Below are 16,975 nucleotides of genomic sequence, written 5' to 3'. Positions count from 1 at the left end.
GAAGACTGGAAAATTGCAAATGTCACTCCACTTTTCAAGAAGGGAGTGAGGCAAAAGAAAAGGAACTATAGGACAGTTAGTCTGATCTCGGTGGTTGGGAAGATGTCGGAGTCGAATATTAAGGATGACGTCCCAGGGTACTTGGAGGCACATGATAAAATAGGCCGTAGATAGTATGGTTTCCTCAAGGGAAAATCTTGCCTGACAAATCTGCTGTAATTCGTTGAAGAAGTAACAAGTAGGATAGACAAATGAGAATTGGTTGATATTGTGTCCTTGGATTTCAGAAGGCCTTTGATAAGGTGCCACATATAAGGCTGCCTAACAAGCAATGGGTCTATGGTATTACAGGGAAGGTTCTAGCATGAATAAAGCAGTGGCTGATTGGCAGGTGGCAAGGAATGGGAATAAAGGGAGCCTTTTTTAACTGGTTGCCGGTGACAAGGCGTGTTCCACGGGGGTCTGTGTTAGGAAACAGCAGATGAAATACTGTGTCGGGAAGTATATGGTCATGCACTTTGGTAGAAGAAATGAAAGGGTTGAGACTAACTTCTAAATGGAGAGAAAATACCAAAGGTTGATATGCAGAGGTGGTTGGGAGTCCTAATGCAGATTCCCTAAAGATTAATTTGCAGGTTGAGTCTGTGGTGAGGAAGGCAAATGCAATGTCAGCATTCATTTCAAGAGGACTAGAATATAATAGCAAGGATGTAATGTCGATACTTTATATAAAGCACTGGTGAGGCCTCACTTGGAGAACTGTGAGTAAATTTGGGCCCCTTATTTGTAGACAGGATATCCTGTAACTGGAGAGGGTTCAAAGGAGCTTCCTGAAAATGATTTAACGATTGATGGCTCTGGGCCTGTATTCACTAGAATTCAGAAAAATGACGGGTGACCGCATTAAAACCTATTGAATAGTGAAAGGTCTTGATAGTGTGGATGTGGAGAGGATGTTTCCTGTGCTGGGAGAATCTAAGACCAGAAGACATGGTTTCAGAATAGAGGGGTGTCCTTCTAGAATGGAGTTAATGAGGAACTTCTTTAGCCAGAGAATGGTGAATCTGAGGAATTCTTTACCACAGGAAGCTATCGAGGCCAAGTCTTTATGTATATGTAAGGCAGGGGTCGATAGATTTTTGATTGGTCAGGGCATGAAAGGATACAGGGAGAAGACAGGAGATTGGAGCTGACAGGAAAATTGGATCAGCCATGATGAAATTGTGGAGCAGTTTTGATGGACCAAATGGCCTAATTTTGCTCCTATATCAAATGGTCTTAAGGTCATTTCATCCATGATTTTGTGGATCTCTTTCTAAGAGCAATCCAGTCAGTCTTTCTCTCTTTCCCCATAATACCATGTTCCTGCATTCCTATTGTCTGGAACAGTGTAAAGAATGAAGTATACTTATATCTTAAGAGTACCTTCCAGTCTTATTACTGGTCCACTGGCAAGTCACATTTCATCAGTGCCCTCTGGTCACGAGTGCTCCCCTCAATGTAAAGCCTATTAAATTACCCGATTGATCCCCTTCATACTAAAAGCTAATAACATTTTCTAGTTTTACAATAGACAATAGACAATAGATGCAGGAGTAGGCCATTCAGCCCTTCGAGCCAGCACCGCCATTCACTGTGATCATGGCTGATCATCCACAATCAGTATCCAGTTCCTGCCTTATCCCCATAACCTTTGATTCCGCTATCTTTAAGAGCTCTATCCATCTCTTTCTTGAAAGCATCCAGAGACTTGGCCTCCACTGCCTTCTAGGGCAGAGCATTCCACATATCCACACTCGCTGGGTGAAAAAGTTTTTCCTCAACTCCATTCTAAATGGCCGACCCCTTATTCTTAAACTGTGGCCTCTGGTTCTGGACTCACCCATCAGCAGGAGTATGCTTCCTGTCTCCAGCGTGTCCAATCCCTTAATAATCTTGTATGTTTCAATCAGATCCCCTCTCATCCTTCTAAATTCCAGTGTATACAAGCCCAGTCACTCCAATCTTTCAACATATGACAGTCCCGTCATCCTGGGAATTAACCTTGTGAACCTACGCTGCACTCCCTCAGTAGCAAGAATGTCCTTCCTCAAATTTGGAGACCAAAACTGCACACAGTACTCCAGGTGTGGTCTCACCAGGGCCCGGTACAGCTGCAGAAGGACCTCTTTGCTATTATACTCAATTCCCCTTGTTATGAAGGCCAGCATGCCATTAACTTTTTTCACTGCCTGCTGTACTTGCATACTTGCTTTCAGTGACTGATGTACAAGAACACCTAGATCTTGTTGTACTTCCCCTTTTCCAAACTTGACTCCATTTAGATAATAATCTGCCTTCCTGTTCTTACCACCAAAGTGGATAACTTCACATTTATCCACATTAAACTGCATCCACCCACTCACCCAGCCTGTCCAAGTCACCCTGCATTCTCATAACATCCTCCGCACATTTCACACTGCCACCCAGCTTTGTGTCATCTGCAAATTTGCTAATGTTACTTTTAATCTCTTCATCTAAATCATTAATGTATATTGTAAACAGCTGCGGTCACAGCACTGAATCCTGAGGTACCCTGCCTGCCATTCTGAAAGGGACCCGTTAGTCGCTACTCTTTGTTTCCTGTCAGCCAGCCAATTTTCAATCCATGTCAGTACTCTGCCCCCAATACCACGTGCTCTAATTTTGCCCACTAATCTCCTATGTGGGACTTTATCAAAGGCTTTCTGAAAGTCCAGGTACACTACGTCCACTGGCTCTCCCTTATCCATTTTCATAGTTACATTCTCAAAAAATTCCAGAAGATTAGTCAAGCACAATTTCCATTTCATAAATCCATGCTGACTTGGATCGATCCTGTTACTGCCATCCAAATGTGTCGTAATTTCATCTTTTATAATTGACTCCAGCATCTTTCCACCACTGATGTCAGGCTAACCGGTCTATAATTCCCTGTTTTCTCTCTCCCTCCTTTCATGAAAAGTGGGACAACATTAGCCACCCTCCAATCCACAGGAACTGATACTGAATTTATAGAACATTGGAAAATGATAACCAATGCGTCCACGATTTCTAAAGCCACCTCCTTAAGTACCCTGGGATGTAGACCATCAGGTCCTGGGGACTTATCAGCCTTCAGACCCAACAGTCTATCCAACACCAGTTCCTGCCTAATATAAATTTCCTTCGCTTCATCCATTACTCTAGGTTCTTTGGCCACTATTATATCTGGGAGATTGTTTGTGTCTTCCCTAGTGAAGACAGATCCAAGGTACCTGTTCAACTCATCTGCCATTTCCTTGTTCCCCATAATAAATTCACTTTTTGAAAGGGAATAAACCCTGCCTTGTGAGACTATCATTGTAACTGTTATCTCTATTCACTGGAGCCATTCTAACATTTCTGCAGTCCCTCCAAATACACTTTTTTCTATTATTACTAGCCTGCAATAACCAGGATCGCAATATTAGTATATGCACCTATTGCTGTGTTGTGTCTATGTGAACAAAGCTCACCATCCCATATCCATTGCTAACATAAAAATTGTCGCACAAACCCCTTGGATATCTTGGCTGGTGCCCATTCCGTAAGGCTATATTATTTTGGCATGCATGGTTTTGTGTTCTCCCTGCAAAAAAAATCATTCAGTGTTACATTGAATTTGTCTCATTCCATCATTATTCTTTTTAGGTGACACAAATCTTCAGTGATGGCCCAAATGCAGAGGGTGTGACACAGATATGGAATAAACAATTCTCTTAGTTTTAATAAGAACTGTACAGAACAAAGGAAAATAATAAACTCTCAATCTCACGAAAATACTAACTCTGTCACTGCAGCTCAAAAGCAGTAACCTAGAACTAAATTAATACCACTCTTTTAACAGCATATATCAAAGTCACTAATTATCTTTCTGGAATGTGGGCTAAGGCAAACAGGGAGCATTGTCATAACTGTGCTTTGATCAAGACTTGACAAGACTGAAACTAAAGGAAGAGAGTTAAATACTATTAGAAAGCAATCCTAATTGGCTGGACTGGCTGCATCCTAATGTGCGCGATTGCTGCCTTCTTTCAGCTACCAGGCTGCGAGAGCACCCAGACTCCACAGCAGTGTCTATGCTTGTGACAAGACCCCCTCTCTAGGCGCAGCATTTGACGTGCTGGAGGCCTGTGCCCACTAGAAGTCCTGGATGAGAGTGTTGTCCAGGATGTGTTGAGCTGGAACCCAAGAATATTCTTCTGGCCCTTACCCCTTCCAATCAACGAGGAACTGAACATTGCCCCCACACCTGGCGAGATGCCAGGATGCAACACATAGATGGATCAGGCCAGATGGGGGAAGTGGAGGAGTGGAGACTGGAGCAAGGGGAGAGGAAATCACTGGGCTTGAGCTGGGAAACATGCCACACTGGATGAATCTTCATGGATGATTGTAGCCGCAGCCTATAGGAAACTCTGTTGAGAGCCTTCTCCACTACGCGTGGTCCCATGTAGCATGGTGTGGCCCTCCGCTCTCAGGGAAGACCAAGCCCCAGCGGCAGTTCAGGTGAATCAGCATGATCGAAGGAGAGCTATTCCCTATGGTTGCCCTCGAGCACTGGTTGGAGGAGTACTGTGGAAAGGTGGATCTTGCTGATGCCCAGAAGCTGATCATCCAGAGCCTTGATCTCAATATTCTCCCTCAGTTATTGAGTGGGAGCTCCCCATCTCTGAGCCTGAGAGATATCCACGAGGCTCCTGGCCTCCTCAGAGTCGATAAATGCCTGAAGTTCATGGGTATGGAACCCCGAGTATGAGGAAGCTGGGAACATTATTCAGTCATAGAAAACCATAGCACAGAATATTTGACTGCGGCAGATGCTTACAGGGAGAATTGACCCGTCAGAATTCCCCTTCTTGCTGAGCGCTTGGGACCCGATACCGAGAAGTGTCCTGGAGAGCCACGGTAGAGGCAGCAATCTTATTCTTCCACGTGAATCTTGTTCTTCCGCATCAATCTTGTTCTTCTGCATCAATCTTGTTCCTCCTGAGTTAGTTGCAGGCCTCCCCCCCGCTCCCAACCCTCACCTGCATGCAGGCTGTTTACTGGATGATATGAGAGGGGCTGGAGACAGGCAGAGATCAAATGAGTAGGAGGTTCAGGGCATTCTCCCTTTGTGCCACTCAGCTGCCTGGTTGTCTATTCAAATCACCAGATTTAGCTGGTCATCTGGCTGTCCTGTTCATCACACACTGCGATCTCATGCCAGACGTCTGAGCTCAGCCCATGATGGAAAACAGTGATGAGAGACATTTTGCACCACCCCGTCTGAACTTTACTGCTTGGTCTCTTGCTGTCCCTCTCCCTTGGCGCAGGTGCAGGGGTCAGTGGGCACTCTGCTGACTCCGTACTGGAAGGTCAAACACTGTCCAGAGCTCAACTACAAATTGTTGAAAAGATTAATCTGCATGAGAACCTTGTTCTCATTGGGCATTGAATAGGGAGTCGCTTAAGAAATTCACCATGCAAGCATCATTTCTGAACCAGCCTGGCTGGGCTTGGAAAGGCAGGTCACACTGAGTGATAAAGTTCCCGTAGTTGTTCCCAGGGTCATCGGATTATCAACAGATTGGAGGAATGTTTGGTTTAGGTCAGGAAGTAGTCAAGGGAATCAGGGCATTCGGGGCCGAAGCTGATGCGACTGCAATAGAGGAGGATGGAGAACGTGCCAGTGCTGGAAGTGTGGCTGCCCTGGCAGAGGGCTACTGAATAGGGGCAGTGAGCGCAGTAACCTAATTCTCTCTGTTGTGAGGTGCTGAACTGTCGTTGTGATTTCTGATACCTATTCTTTCAGCATGGACTGGCCTTGCTGATCTGACAGTAGTTGTCGCACCGTTAGAGCTGTTCCTGCCAACTCAGCCTCCACTGACTTTAACCTCTCCCCCACCTGAACACAAAATTCAGACCATGTGTTGTGATTTGCTGTACCATTGTTGTGAGTGCTGTCACCTGTTCTTCTAGCATGGACTGGTTTGCCGCTCTGAGAGTAGCAGTCGCACTGTGGAAGCCACTTCTGCCATCCCACCCTCCAATGTCTTTAACTTCTCCCTCACCTGACAATAAGGCTCAGGGATGATTCCAGCTGTCCTCTTTCCACTGGGTCCATTTTGGTGCTCAAGTCTTGCTGTCTCAAGAGACACAGCCAAGGAATGAACAGTTCACTGGTCTTTATTAAGAACTGTATAGAACGAAGGAAAATAATAAATGCAAGGCCAACATGGCCATGAACTAAAAACTCTCAAACTAAACACTGAAGCTGTCATTGTGGCTCGAAAACAGTAACTAAGAACTAAGTTAATACTGCTGCTTTAACGGTTTCTTTTTAAGTTACTAATCTTTCCTGCAATGAGGACTAAGGTGATCAGGGAGTGTTGCCATTGCTGTCCTTCAGTCAAAACATGACAGGACTGAAACAAAAGGAAGAGAGTTTAATACAAGGTACCTTAATTGGCTGGAATGTGGGAATTTTCACGTGCGTGATTGCTATCTTCTTTCAGCTGTCCACCTGTGAGATTACGGAGACTCCACATTAGTGTCCACAGTTGTGACATTAGGGTACAGTATTGTAGTGGTTACCTTACTGTACTAGAAGCCAGAGTTCTGAACTATTGGTCCAAAGGTGCTACTCTGCATCTTTTCATGAAAATATTGTATTTGGTCTGAATGTCTTCAGAAAAGGCAATCCACTATCTAAGCCTTGTTTGACTCCAGACTCACTGTGATAATTTTCAGAATCAGAATCAGGTTTGTTATCACCGGCATGTGACATGAAATTTGTTAACTTAGCAGCAGCAGTTCAGTGCAATACATAATCTAGCAGAGAGAAAAAAATAATGAATAAAATAATAATAATAAATAAACAAGTAAGTCAATTGTGTATATTGAATAGATTTAAAAACGTGCAAAACAGAAATACTGTATTTTTTTAAAGAGTGAGGTAGTGTCCAAAGATTCAATGTCCATTTAGGAATCGGATGGCAGAGGGGAAGAAGCTGTTCCTGAATCACTGAGTGTGTGCTTTCAGGCTTCTGTATCTCCTACCTGATGGTAACAGTGAGAAAAGGGCATGCCCTGGGTGCTGGAGGTCCTTAATAATAGACACTGTCTTTCTGAGACACTGCTCCCTGAAGATGTCCTGGGTACTTTGTAGGCTAATACGCAAGATGGAGCTGACTAAGTTTACCACCTTCTGTAGCTTTTTTCGGTCCTGTGCAGAAGCCCCTCCGAACCACAGCCTGTCAGAATGCTCTCCCGCGGTGCAACTATAGAAGTTTTTGAGTGTATTTGTTGACATGCCAAATCTCTTCAATCTCTTAATAAAGTATAGCCACTGTCTTGCCTTCTTTATAACTACATAGGTATGTTGGGACCAGTGACACCCAGGAACTTGAAGCTGCTCACTCTCTCCACTTCTGATCCCACTATGAGAATTGGTATGTGTTCCTTCGTCTTACCCTTCCTGAAGTCCACAATCAGCTCTTTCGTCTTGCTGATGTTGAGTGCCAGATTGTTGCTGCGGCACCACTCCACTAATTGGCATATCTCATTCCTGTACACCCTCTCATCACCACCTGAGAATCTACCAACAATAGTTGCATTTTGTTTCTCTTTCCAGAGATTATGCCTGACATGACTTGTTTTACAGATTTTCAATGTGGGGCATTCCTTTGGAGCCTTGCCTATTTTATTTGCACCAACATCAATGTCTACTTGCTTGCCAATTGTCAACGAAATGGCGGATGAATTGAATAAGTATTTTGCATGAGTCTTCACTGTGGAAGATATCAGCAGTATGGTGGAAGTTCCAGGTGTCGGGGGCATGAATGTGTGAAGTTACCATAACTAGAGAGAAGGTTCTTGGAAAACAGATATGTCACCTGGACCAGAATTCTAAAGGAGGTGGCTGAAGATATCGAGGGGGCTCTGGTAATGACCTTTCAAGAATTACTAGATTCTGGAGTGGTTCCAGAAGACCGGAAAATTGCAAATGTCACTCCGCTCTTCAAGAAGAAGAGAGGCAAAACAAAGGAAACTATAGGCCAGTTAGTCTGACCTCAGTGGTTGGGAAGATATGGGGGTCAATTATTAAAGATGCCTTCTCAGGGTACTTGGAAGCACATGATAAAATAGGCTGCAGGCAACCTGATTTCCTCAAGGGAAATTCTTTCCTGACAATCTTGTTTGGAATTCTATGAAGAAATACCAAGCAGGATAGACAATGGAGAACTTGTTGATGTTGCATTTTTGGATTTTCAAAAGGCCTTTAACAATGCCACACATGATGGTGCTTAATCTTGTTCTTTAACTTTATGCTTTTTGGGAATATTACCCTTGATTTCCCTCTCCTTGAAGACCGGAGTAAGAATATACTTAGAAGGAAATGGCTAGTGACATCCCTGTAAAATGCAAGCTGGAACCTCAATTGTTTGTTATATATGAATAGCTTGGCTACTTGCTGATGTCACAATGATGGGTGTTACAGGATTGACGATGAGTTATTGGAAAACATAAAAATTTTTGTTTTTCATCTACACCATACAATATTCTTGTTTTCAGTTTTTAACAAATCAGGTGGGTGGGTAAAGTAAGTGGGGGTGCATTGTCCCTTTTAGTCTGTTTTCTTTCTTTTTGTCCTGTAAATTATTTTTTTTTAAACAGGGTGAGTGGGGAATCTTTGGATTATACAATGCAAATTGATACCATGATGGTTGCTTTTTTCCGTTACTTTTTTAAATGGATATGCAATGGCAAGCATTTAAAGATCGCATGGATGAACTACAACAATTGTTCACCCCAGTTTGGCAAAAGAATAAATCAAGGAAGGTAGTGCACCCATGGCTGACAAGGGAAATTAGGGATAGTATCAATTCCAAAGAAGAAGCATACAAATTAGCCAGAAAAAGTGGCTCACCTGAGGACTGGGAGAAATACAGAGTCCAGCAGAGGAGGACAAAGGGCTTAATTAGGAAGGGGAAAAAAGATTATGAGAGAAAACTAGCAGGGAACATAAAAACTGACTGTAAAAGCTTTTATAGATATGTGAAAAGAAAAAAAGATTGGTTAAGACAAATGTAGGTCCCCTACAGACAGAAACAGGTGAATTGATTATGGGGAGCAAGGACATGGCAGACCAATTGAATAACTACTTTGGTTCTGTCTTCACTAAGGAGGACATAAATAATCTTCCAGAAATAGTAGGTGACAGAGGGTCCAGTGAGATGGAGGAACTGAGGGAAATACATGTTAGTAGGGAAGTGGTGTTAGGTAAATTGAAGGGATTAAAGGCAAATAAATCCCCAGGGCCAGATGGTCTGCATCCCAGAGTGCTTAAGGAAGTAGCCCAAGAAATAATGGATGCATCAGTGATAATTTTTCAAAACTCTTTAGATTCTGAGTTGCTGAGGATTGGAGGGTGGCTAATGTAACCCCACTTTTTAAAAAAGGAGGGAGAGAGAAACCAGGGAATTATAGACCGGTTAGCCTAACATCGGTGGTGGGGAAAATGCTAGAGTCAGTTATCAAAGATGTGATAACAGCACATTTGGAAAGCGGTGAAATCATCGGACAAAGTCAGCATGGATTTGTGAAAGGAAAATCATGTCTGACGAATCTCATAGAATTTTTTTGAGGATGTAACTAGTAGAGTGGATAGGGGAGAACCAGTGGATGTGGTATATTTGGATTTTCAAGAGGCTTTTGACAAGTTCCCACACAGGAGATTAGTGTGCAAACTTAAAGCACATGGTATTGGGGGTAAGGTATTGATATGGATACAGAATTGGTTGGCAGACAGGAAGCAAAGAGTGGGAATAAATGGGACCTTTTCAGAATGGCAGGCAGTGACTAGTGGGGTACCGCAAGGCTCAGTGCTGGGACCCCAGTTGTTTACAATATATATTAATGGCTTAGATGAGGGAATTAAATGCAGCATCTCCAAGTTTGCGGATGACACGAAGCTGGGCAGCAGTGTTAGCTGTGAGGAGGATGCTAAGAGGATGCAGGGTGACTTGGATAGGTTAGGTGAGTGGGCAAATTCATGGCAGATGCAACTTATTGTCGATAAATGTGAGGTTATCCACTTTGGTGGCAAAAACAGGAAAACAGATTATTATCTGAATGGTGGCCAATTATGAAAAGGGGAGGTGCAATGAGACCTGGGTGTCATTATACACCAGTCATTGAAAGTGGGCATGCAGGTACAGCAGGTGGTGAAAAAGGCGAATGGTATGCTGGCATTTATAGCGAGAGGATTTGAGTACAGGAGCAGGGAGGTACTACTGCAGTTGTACAAGGCCTTGGTGAGACCACACCTGGAGTATTGTGTGCAGTTTTGGTCCCCTAATCTGAGGAAAGACATCCTTGCCATAGAGGGAGTACAATGAAGGTTCACCAGATTGATTCCTGGGATGGCAGGACCTTCATATGATGAAAGACTGGATCAACTAGGCTTATACTCATTAGAATTTAGAAGATTGAGGGGGGATCTTATTGAAATGTATAAAATCCTAAAGGGATTGGACAGGCTAGATGCAGGAAGATTGTTCCCGATGTTGGGGAAGTCCAGAACGAGGGGTCGCAGTTTGAGGATAAAGGGAAGCCTTTTAGGACCGAGATTAGGAAAGACTTCTTCACACAGAGAGTGGTGAATCTGTGGAATTCTCTGCCACAGGAAACAGTTGAGGCCAGTTCATTGGCTATATTTAAGAGGGAGTTAGATATGGCCCTTGTGGCTAAAGGGATCAGGGGGTATGGAGGGAAGGCTGGCACAGGGTTCTGAGTTGGATGATCAGCCATGATCATACTGAATGGCGGTGCAGGCTTGAAGGGCTGAATGGCCTACTCCTGCACCTATTTTCTATGTTTCTATGCTATATAAAAGTGAGGCATTGGTAATAATTTGGTAGAACTCAGAATTAAATTTGCCTAAAGGTTTAAGTTGCACAATAGTACTTTGGTTCCCCCTTCACAATGTTGCTGCTCTCTCTACCCACATATCTATGATTAAAGTTGATAATCGTTGTTGCTGCTGAGTGCTGTAGACTCATGGCAACTCCATGGATAGTGTAGCTGTCCATAGGGATCTCATGGCAAGACACGGAAGTAGATTGCCGGGCCTTTCTTCTGTGCCGATACTGCTGCTGCCCAGGTTGGGACCTGGTGAGATTCAGTCTCAGGACCATCCACCTCGAAGTTCAGGGCTGATGCCACTGCATGACCGGCTGACCCATAGTTGATAATACCCTACTTTCAATAAATCTTACTTGTGACCACGATAAGTCACTCTGGATGCAGATATATCACAACAGATTTGTCGAGTAAGCATCCAGACAATAGGTACATCTGTTCCACAAATCTCATAGGTAGAGGCTTGGCCTCCAATGAGTGAGATGCTGGTTTCTTTTTTCTTCTTGCCTTGTTAGTTTGATTGCAAGCTCGCATTTGATGTCTGCCATTATAAGAGAAAAACTGTGCAGAATGGTGCAAAAAAAAATGCTTCAGTCTTTGCCAACCATCTGCAGCCCAATCTCACTAATCCTACTTGAATCCCAATGTTCTTTGACTCACTGAAGCAGTAGAGGTATTTCACTTGCCAACTTGTACATTTTGTGTTGCTTGAAGAAGCTGGAGCACCAGAGAAACTGTGTGAATATACAAACTCTACACTGACAATACTCAAAATCAGGATTGAACCCCAGTGTCTGACATGCGAGCCAATATCTCCATTAGTTGCACTACTGTGTCAACTTGTACTAGACTTTCCCTGTTTCATGTACCCCTGTTTATTTGTACTTTCCTGGTAGATGTAATAGACTTGATCAGTCCCAGGAAATCTGCCTGCTTCCAAGATAATACCACATCCGACAGTCTACATCAGTAGCCTGATAACCATATTTTGCAAATATTAAAACTAATTCCCTTTCAATCTTTCTTTGCATTTGCTATTGTCTATGATTTATGCTTTTTTGTCTTTATGCTGTTTTAATGAAGTTAGAGGAACTGGGGCAGCAGGCTGAGGGTAGCAGACACCACAGAATCAACAAACTCATTCATAAAGCCCGTGATGTTGTGGGGTTGGAACTGGACTCTCTGACGGTGGTGTCTGAAAAGAGGATGCTGTCCAAGTTGCATGCCATCTTGGACAATGTCTCCCATCGACTACATAATGTACTGGTTGGGCACAGGAGTACATTCAGCCAGAGACTCATTCCAGCGAGATGCAACACAGAGCGTCATAGGAAGTCATTCCTGCCTGTGGCCATCAAACTTTACAACTCTTCCCTTGGTGGGTCAGACACCCTGAGCCAATAGGCTGGTCCTGGACTTATTTCCTGGCATAATTTACATCTTACTATTTAACTATTTATGGTTTTATTACTATTTAATTATTTATGGTGCAACTGTAACAAAAACCAATTTCCCCTGGGATCAATAAAGTATGACTATGACTATGACTATTAACTGGAGGATCTCTGCATGTCAGGCAGTGTCTATGGAAGAGAATGAACCATCAATGTTTCAAGCTTCATCAGGACACATTTAACCGAATTTGTGCTTGGTTTTATTGCTTTCAACCTTTACATTAATGTGAACAATCTTTACAGCCTTTCATTCCATTGAAGCAATGATGTTAAAAGACAGAATATCAAGAGCAACTTTGTACAAAGGAAACTTGAACTTATTCATTCAAGGAATATATTGCATCTCTCCACCAACACTGTCCTCTTAACTAGCTCAGTGGTTAAATGAACAAAACAATTACGCGTTGGTCCTTACATTTAATGAAGGGTTTTACTTGGACTGAATTGGTAATTACATTCTTAAATGGGGCGTAGGATTCTTTGGTCAAAAGGCAGATGTCTGGGAGAGTAAATAACCATGCTACTTCAGATTGGTACCACATCATTGCTTAATTTTTTATATATTGAGTTTCTTGGAGGACAAAAGTGGCAAGATTATATTCACCAGCCCAAGCAAGTGGGTGAATACTTGTTGTAGACTGTTATGTGAGCAGAGTAGCAGTTGGCCTGCATTGTCTTGGAACTGTGTTGCAGATTCTGCCTTCAAAATGTATCGGATTTTTAATCATAGATATTCCATTGCTATCAAATGCCATATCAGGAAGTTACTTTTGTATGGTTTTCCATTTATTTTGGTTGTGAATGATAGTTGAAATGTGACTTGTATCTAGGTGTAACAACAAGTCACAATTGTTAAAAGATTTTGTAACCATGTTTTAACTCGGGTTGTGTTTCCCAGACTGATGAAACTGATATAAATAATCCATCACCATCCACACTTCCTAACAGCAGTTTTGATATGATCTACAAAATAGAAGATGTTCCTCCTTGGTATCTTTGCATTTTGCTTGGATTTCAGGTATTCATTTTGCTTCTACTTGTTCATTTTGTAAATGTGCATTTTTTAATCTTGGCAATTAATGTTTTTAATGTTATCTCCTTTAGATCTTTGCCCTTGAGGTAAATGTTGGTTGGGGCTATTTTTCAGTTAATTCTTGTGTCTGACATTTTTTAATATTCCGAGCTGTCCTTGCTGTTGGTTTCTGCTGAAGAGTTCTCAAGGGGATTGAAGGAATGAAACTATTTATCACAACCTAAGGCAAAATATCATTAGAATCATCTGTCTGTCAGAACAGGAGGTGCATGTTTCTGCTCAGCTGGACCATATATTGAAATTCTATTTAACATTTTAGTATGGTGGTACAGCTTGCAGATGTATTGATATTTGCCTTTTAGAATAAGAGGTAGAGAGGAAATACAATTCCTGAAAGTTGCTTCACTTCAATATAGACTTTTGTAGATCAAATAAAAATCACAAGAATTTTTGAAATGAATTTGATAATGTGCCTTTGCAGGCTTGGCACGAGACCAACAGACTTTCAGGATATTTGTTTATATGAATTAAGTTGTGTTATGGTTTGTTTTCCAACAATAGCAACCACTTTGAATTTCATGATTTTGTGAGTTTATCAAAATTGTGTGTTTTAATTTATAACCTTATAGGCCTCATTGCAGAAATATAATTATCCCTTACTACATTTAAGCGACTCTTAGATATGAACATGAATTAATTAAAAAATGGATGGCTATACAGCAGGGAAGAGTTAGAATAATCTTGGAGAGGCTTACAAGGTTGGCATAACATCATGGGCTGAAGGGCCTGTATTGATCATTGTTCTCATTTTCTGAATAAATAGTTTTAATTTGTAATTTTCATAGTAAAACTGAAAATGCCCTACCAAAAGATAAATGGAGCTAATCCATCAGCAGAGATTTAAAAAAGACAATTCCCTCGTTGCCCTCTTTCACCGTTTTAATCCTCTCTCCCATTCTCCATTCTAGAAGAAACCATGTAGATATCCACTTCCCTTTTCCAACATTGTAAAACTTGTTTTGTCTTTGACTTTTCCCAGGTCTTTAACATTGATGATTTTCTCCACAAATGAAGCCTGATCATCTTGAATATTTTTAATTTTATTTCAGATTGGCAGCACCGTTTTTTTTTAATTTTTGAAGTGAATTATTTGTATATTAGAACTTAAGGGAGTTCCTGTTTACAAAACTTTGTCTTGGCCTTCCAGCACTACTTGACCTGCTTTAGTGGAACCATAGCTGTACCCTTTCTGCTGGCTGAATCACTCTGTGTTGGTAAAGATCAGCATACTGTCAGCCAGCTGATTGGTACCATCTTCACTTGTGTTGGAATTACTACACTTATTCAGACAACTTTTGGATGCAGGTATGTGACCTCTGAATAACATGGGCCATTTTTTTCCTTTAAAAAGCTTTTCTATCATCGGCTCGAATATTACTATAAATAAAGAAGGTTGCAAGTTAAATGAGGAGTAGATTTAAAAGGTGGGGGAGGGGAGAGAGAAACAAAAGGTGATAGGTGAAACCAGGAGGGGGAAGGATGAAGTAAAGAGCTGCGAAGTTTCAGAAATCGATGTTCATACCATCAGGTTGGAGGCTACCCAGATGGAATATAAGACGACAGTAGAGGAGGCCATGCATTCACATATCAGAATGGGAATGGGAAGTGGAATTAAAATAGGTGGCAACTGGGAGATTCCACTTTTACTGGCGGACGAAGCATAGGTGCTCAGTGAAACAGACTCCCAATCTATGTCGAGTCTCGCCGATATGCAGGAGGCCGCACCGGGAGCACTGGATACAGTAGGTGACTCCAACAGACTTGCAGGTGAAGTGTCACCTCATTTGGAAGGATTGTTTGGGGCCCTGAATGGTAGTGAGGGGGGAAGTGTAGGGGTAGGTGTAGCACTTGTTTTGCTTACAAGGATAAGTGCCAGGAGGGAGATCAGTGGGGAGGGGTGAATGGACAAGGGAATCAGGAAGGGAGCGATCCCTGCGGAAAGCAGAAAGTTGGGGGGGGTGGGGGGGTGGGAAGATGTGCTTGGTGGTGGGATCCCATTGGAGATGGCGGAAATTCTGGAGAATTATGTGCTGGATGCGGAGTCTGGTGTGGTAGTAGGTGAGGACAAGAGGTACCCTATCCCTGGTAGGGTGGCGGGAGGATAGGGTAAGAGCAGACATGTGTGAAGTGGAAAAGATGCAGTTGAGGGCAGCGTTGATAGTGGAGGAAGGGAAACTGCTTTCTTTGAAAAAGGAGGACACTCCTTTGTTCTAGAATGAAAAGCCTCATCCTGAGAGCAGATGTGGCAGAGACAGAGGAATTGAGAGAAGGGAATGGCGTTTTTACAAGTAACAGGGTGGGAAGAGGTATTGTCCAGGTAACTGTGAGAGCCTGTGGGTTTATAATAGACATCAGTGGATAAACTGTCTACAGAGACAGAGACAGAGAGATCGAGAAAGGGGAAGGAGGTGTTGGAAATGGACCAGGTAAATTTGAGGGCAGGGTGGGAGCTGGAGGTGAAGTTTATGAAGTCGACGAGCTCTGCCTGGGTGTAGGAAGCAGCACCAATGCAGTTGTCGATGTAGTGTAGGAAAAGTGGGTGATGGCACCAGTGTAGGCTCGAAACATAGAATGTTCCATGTAGCTGACAAACAGGCAGGCATAGCTGGGACCCGTGCGAGTGCCCATGGCTACACCTTTTGTTTGAAGGAAGTGGGAGGAGCCAAAGGAGAAATTATTTAGAGTGAGAACAAGTCCGCTAGATGGGGGAGAGTGGTGGTGGAGGGGAATTAGTTGGGTCTGGTGTCCAGAAAGAAGTGCAGAGCTTTGAGGCCTTCCTGGTGGGCGAAGGAGATGTATAGGGACTGGACATCCACAGAGGAAATAAGATGATGGGGGCCAGGGAACTTTGAATCATTTGGAAAGATCCCTAGTGTGTGAAGTGTCATGGATGTAGATAAGATGGGACTGAAGAATGGGGGATAAGACAGAGTCGAGGTATGCTGGTATGAGTTCAGAGGGACAGGAACAAGCTGAAACAATGGGTCTACCTGGACAAATGGGTTTGTGGATCTTGGGTAGGAGGTAGAATGGGAGGTGCAGGGTGCAGGAACTATGGATGGGAGATCCCCAGCACTATTAAGGTCAGTGATGGTGTGGGAGAGAATGATCTGGTGCTTCTTGGTGGGCTCCTGTTTGAGAGGTAAGTAAGGGGAGGTGTCTGAGAGTTGTCACTGGGCCTCTGCATAGTAGATGTCAGCCCACCAGACTACTACAGCACCCCATTTATCTGTGAGTTTGACGGTGAAGTTAGGATTAGTGCATTTCCTTGGGGTGATTTTTTTTTAAACAAAGAGAAGCAAGATAAGCTTCAGCAAACTTGACCCAAAAGTAATGCAGCTACTATCGAACATTTGCATTAGATCCATAATTATGTTTTATTTTGCTAATTAAAGCTGATAACAAAAAGCAATTAAAGCTAGGTTGAATTGTCATTAATTATTGTGTGCACAAAGCACACAATAATTTGCAGATCATGATC

General features: G+C 42.8%; 1 protein-coding gene across 3 annotated transcripts in view; it reads left to right on the top strand.

Annotated features, from left to right (window-relative positions):
- The window catches only part of slc23a1 (solute carrier family 23 member 1), a 170,606-nt gene that overhangs the window by 102,640 nt on the left and 50,991 nt on the right, over positions 1-16,975 (top strand). For all 3 annotated transcript variants that reach the window (XM_072264450.1, XM_072264451.1, XM_072264449.1), the window contains exons 3-4: positions 13,300-13,419; positions 14,642-14,799. In XM_072264450.1, the coding sequence (XP_072120551.1) occupies positions 13,300-13,419; positions 14,642-14,799 (278 nt within the window). The remainder of the gene's footprint in view (positions 1-13,299; positions 13,420-14,641; positions 14,800-16,975) is intronic.

The sequence above is a fragment of the Mobula birostris genome, chromosome 7 (genome assembly GCF_030028105.1).
Source record: "Mobula birostris isolate sMobBir1 chromosome 7, sMobBir1.hap1, whole genome shotgun sequence".
In the NCBI taxonomy this organism is placed as follows: Eukaryota; Metazoa; Chordata; class Chondrichthyes; order Myliobatiformes; family Myliobatidae; genus Mobula; species Mobula birostris.
Note: the sequence above shows the minus strand (reverse complement) of the source record. Positions and strands in the feature narration are given on the sequence as shown.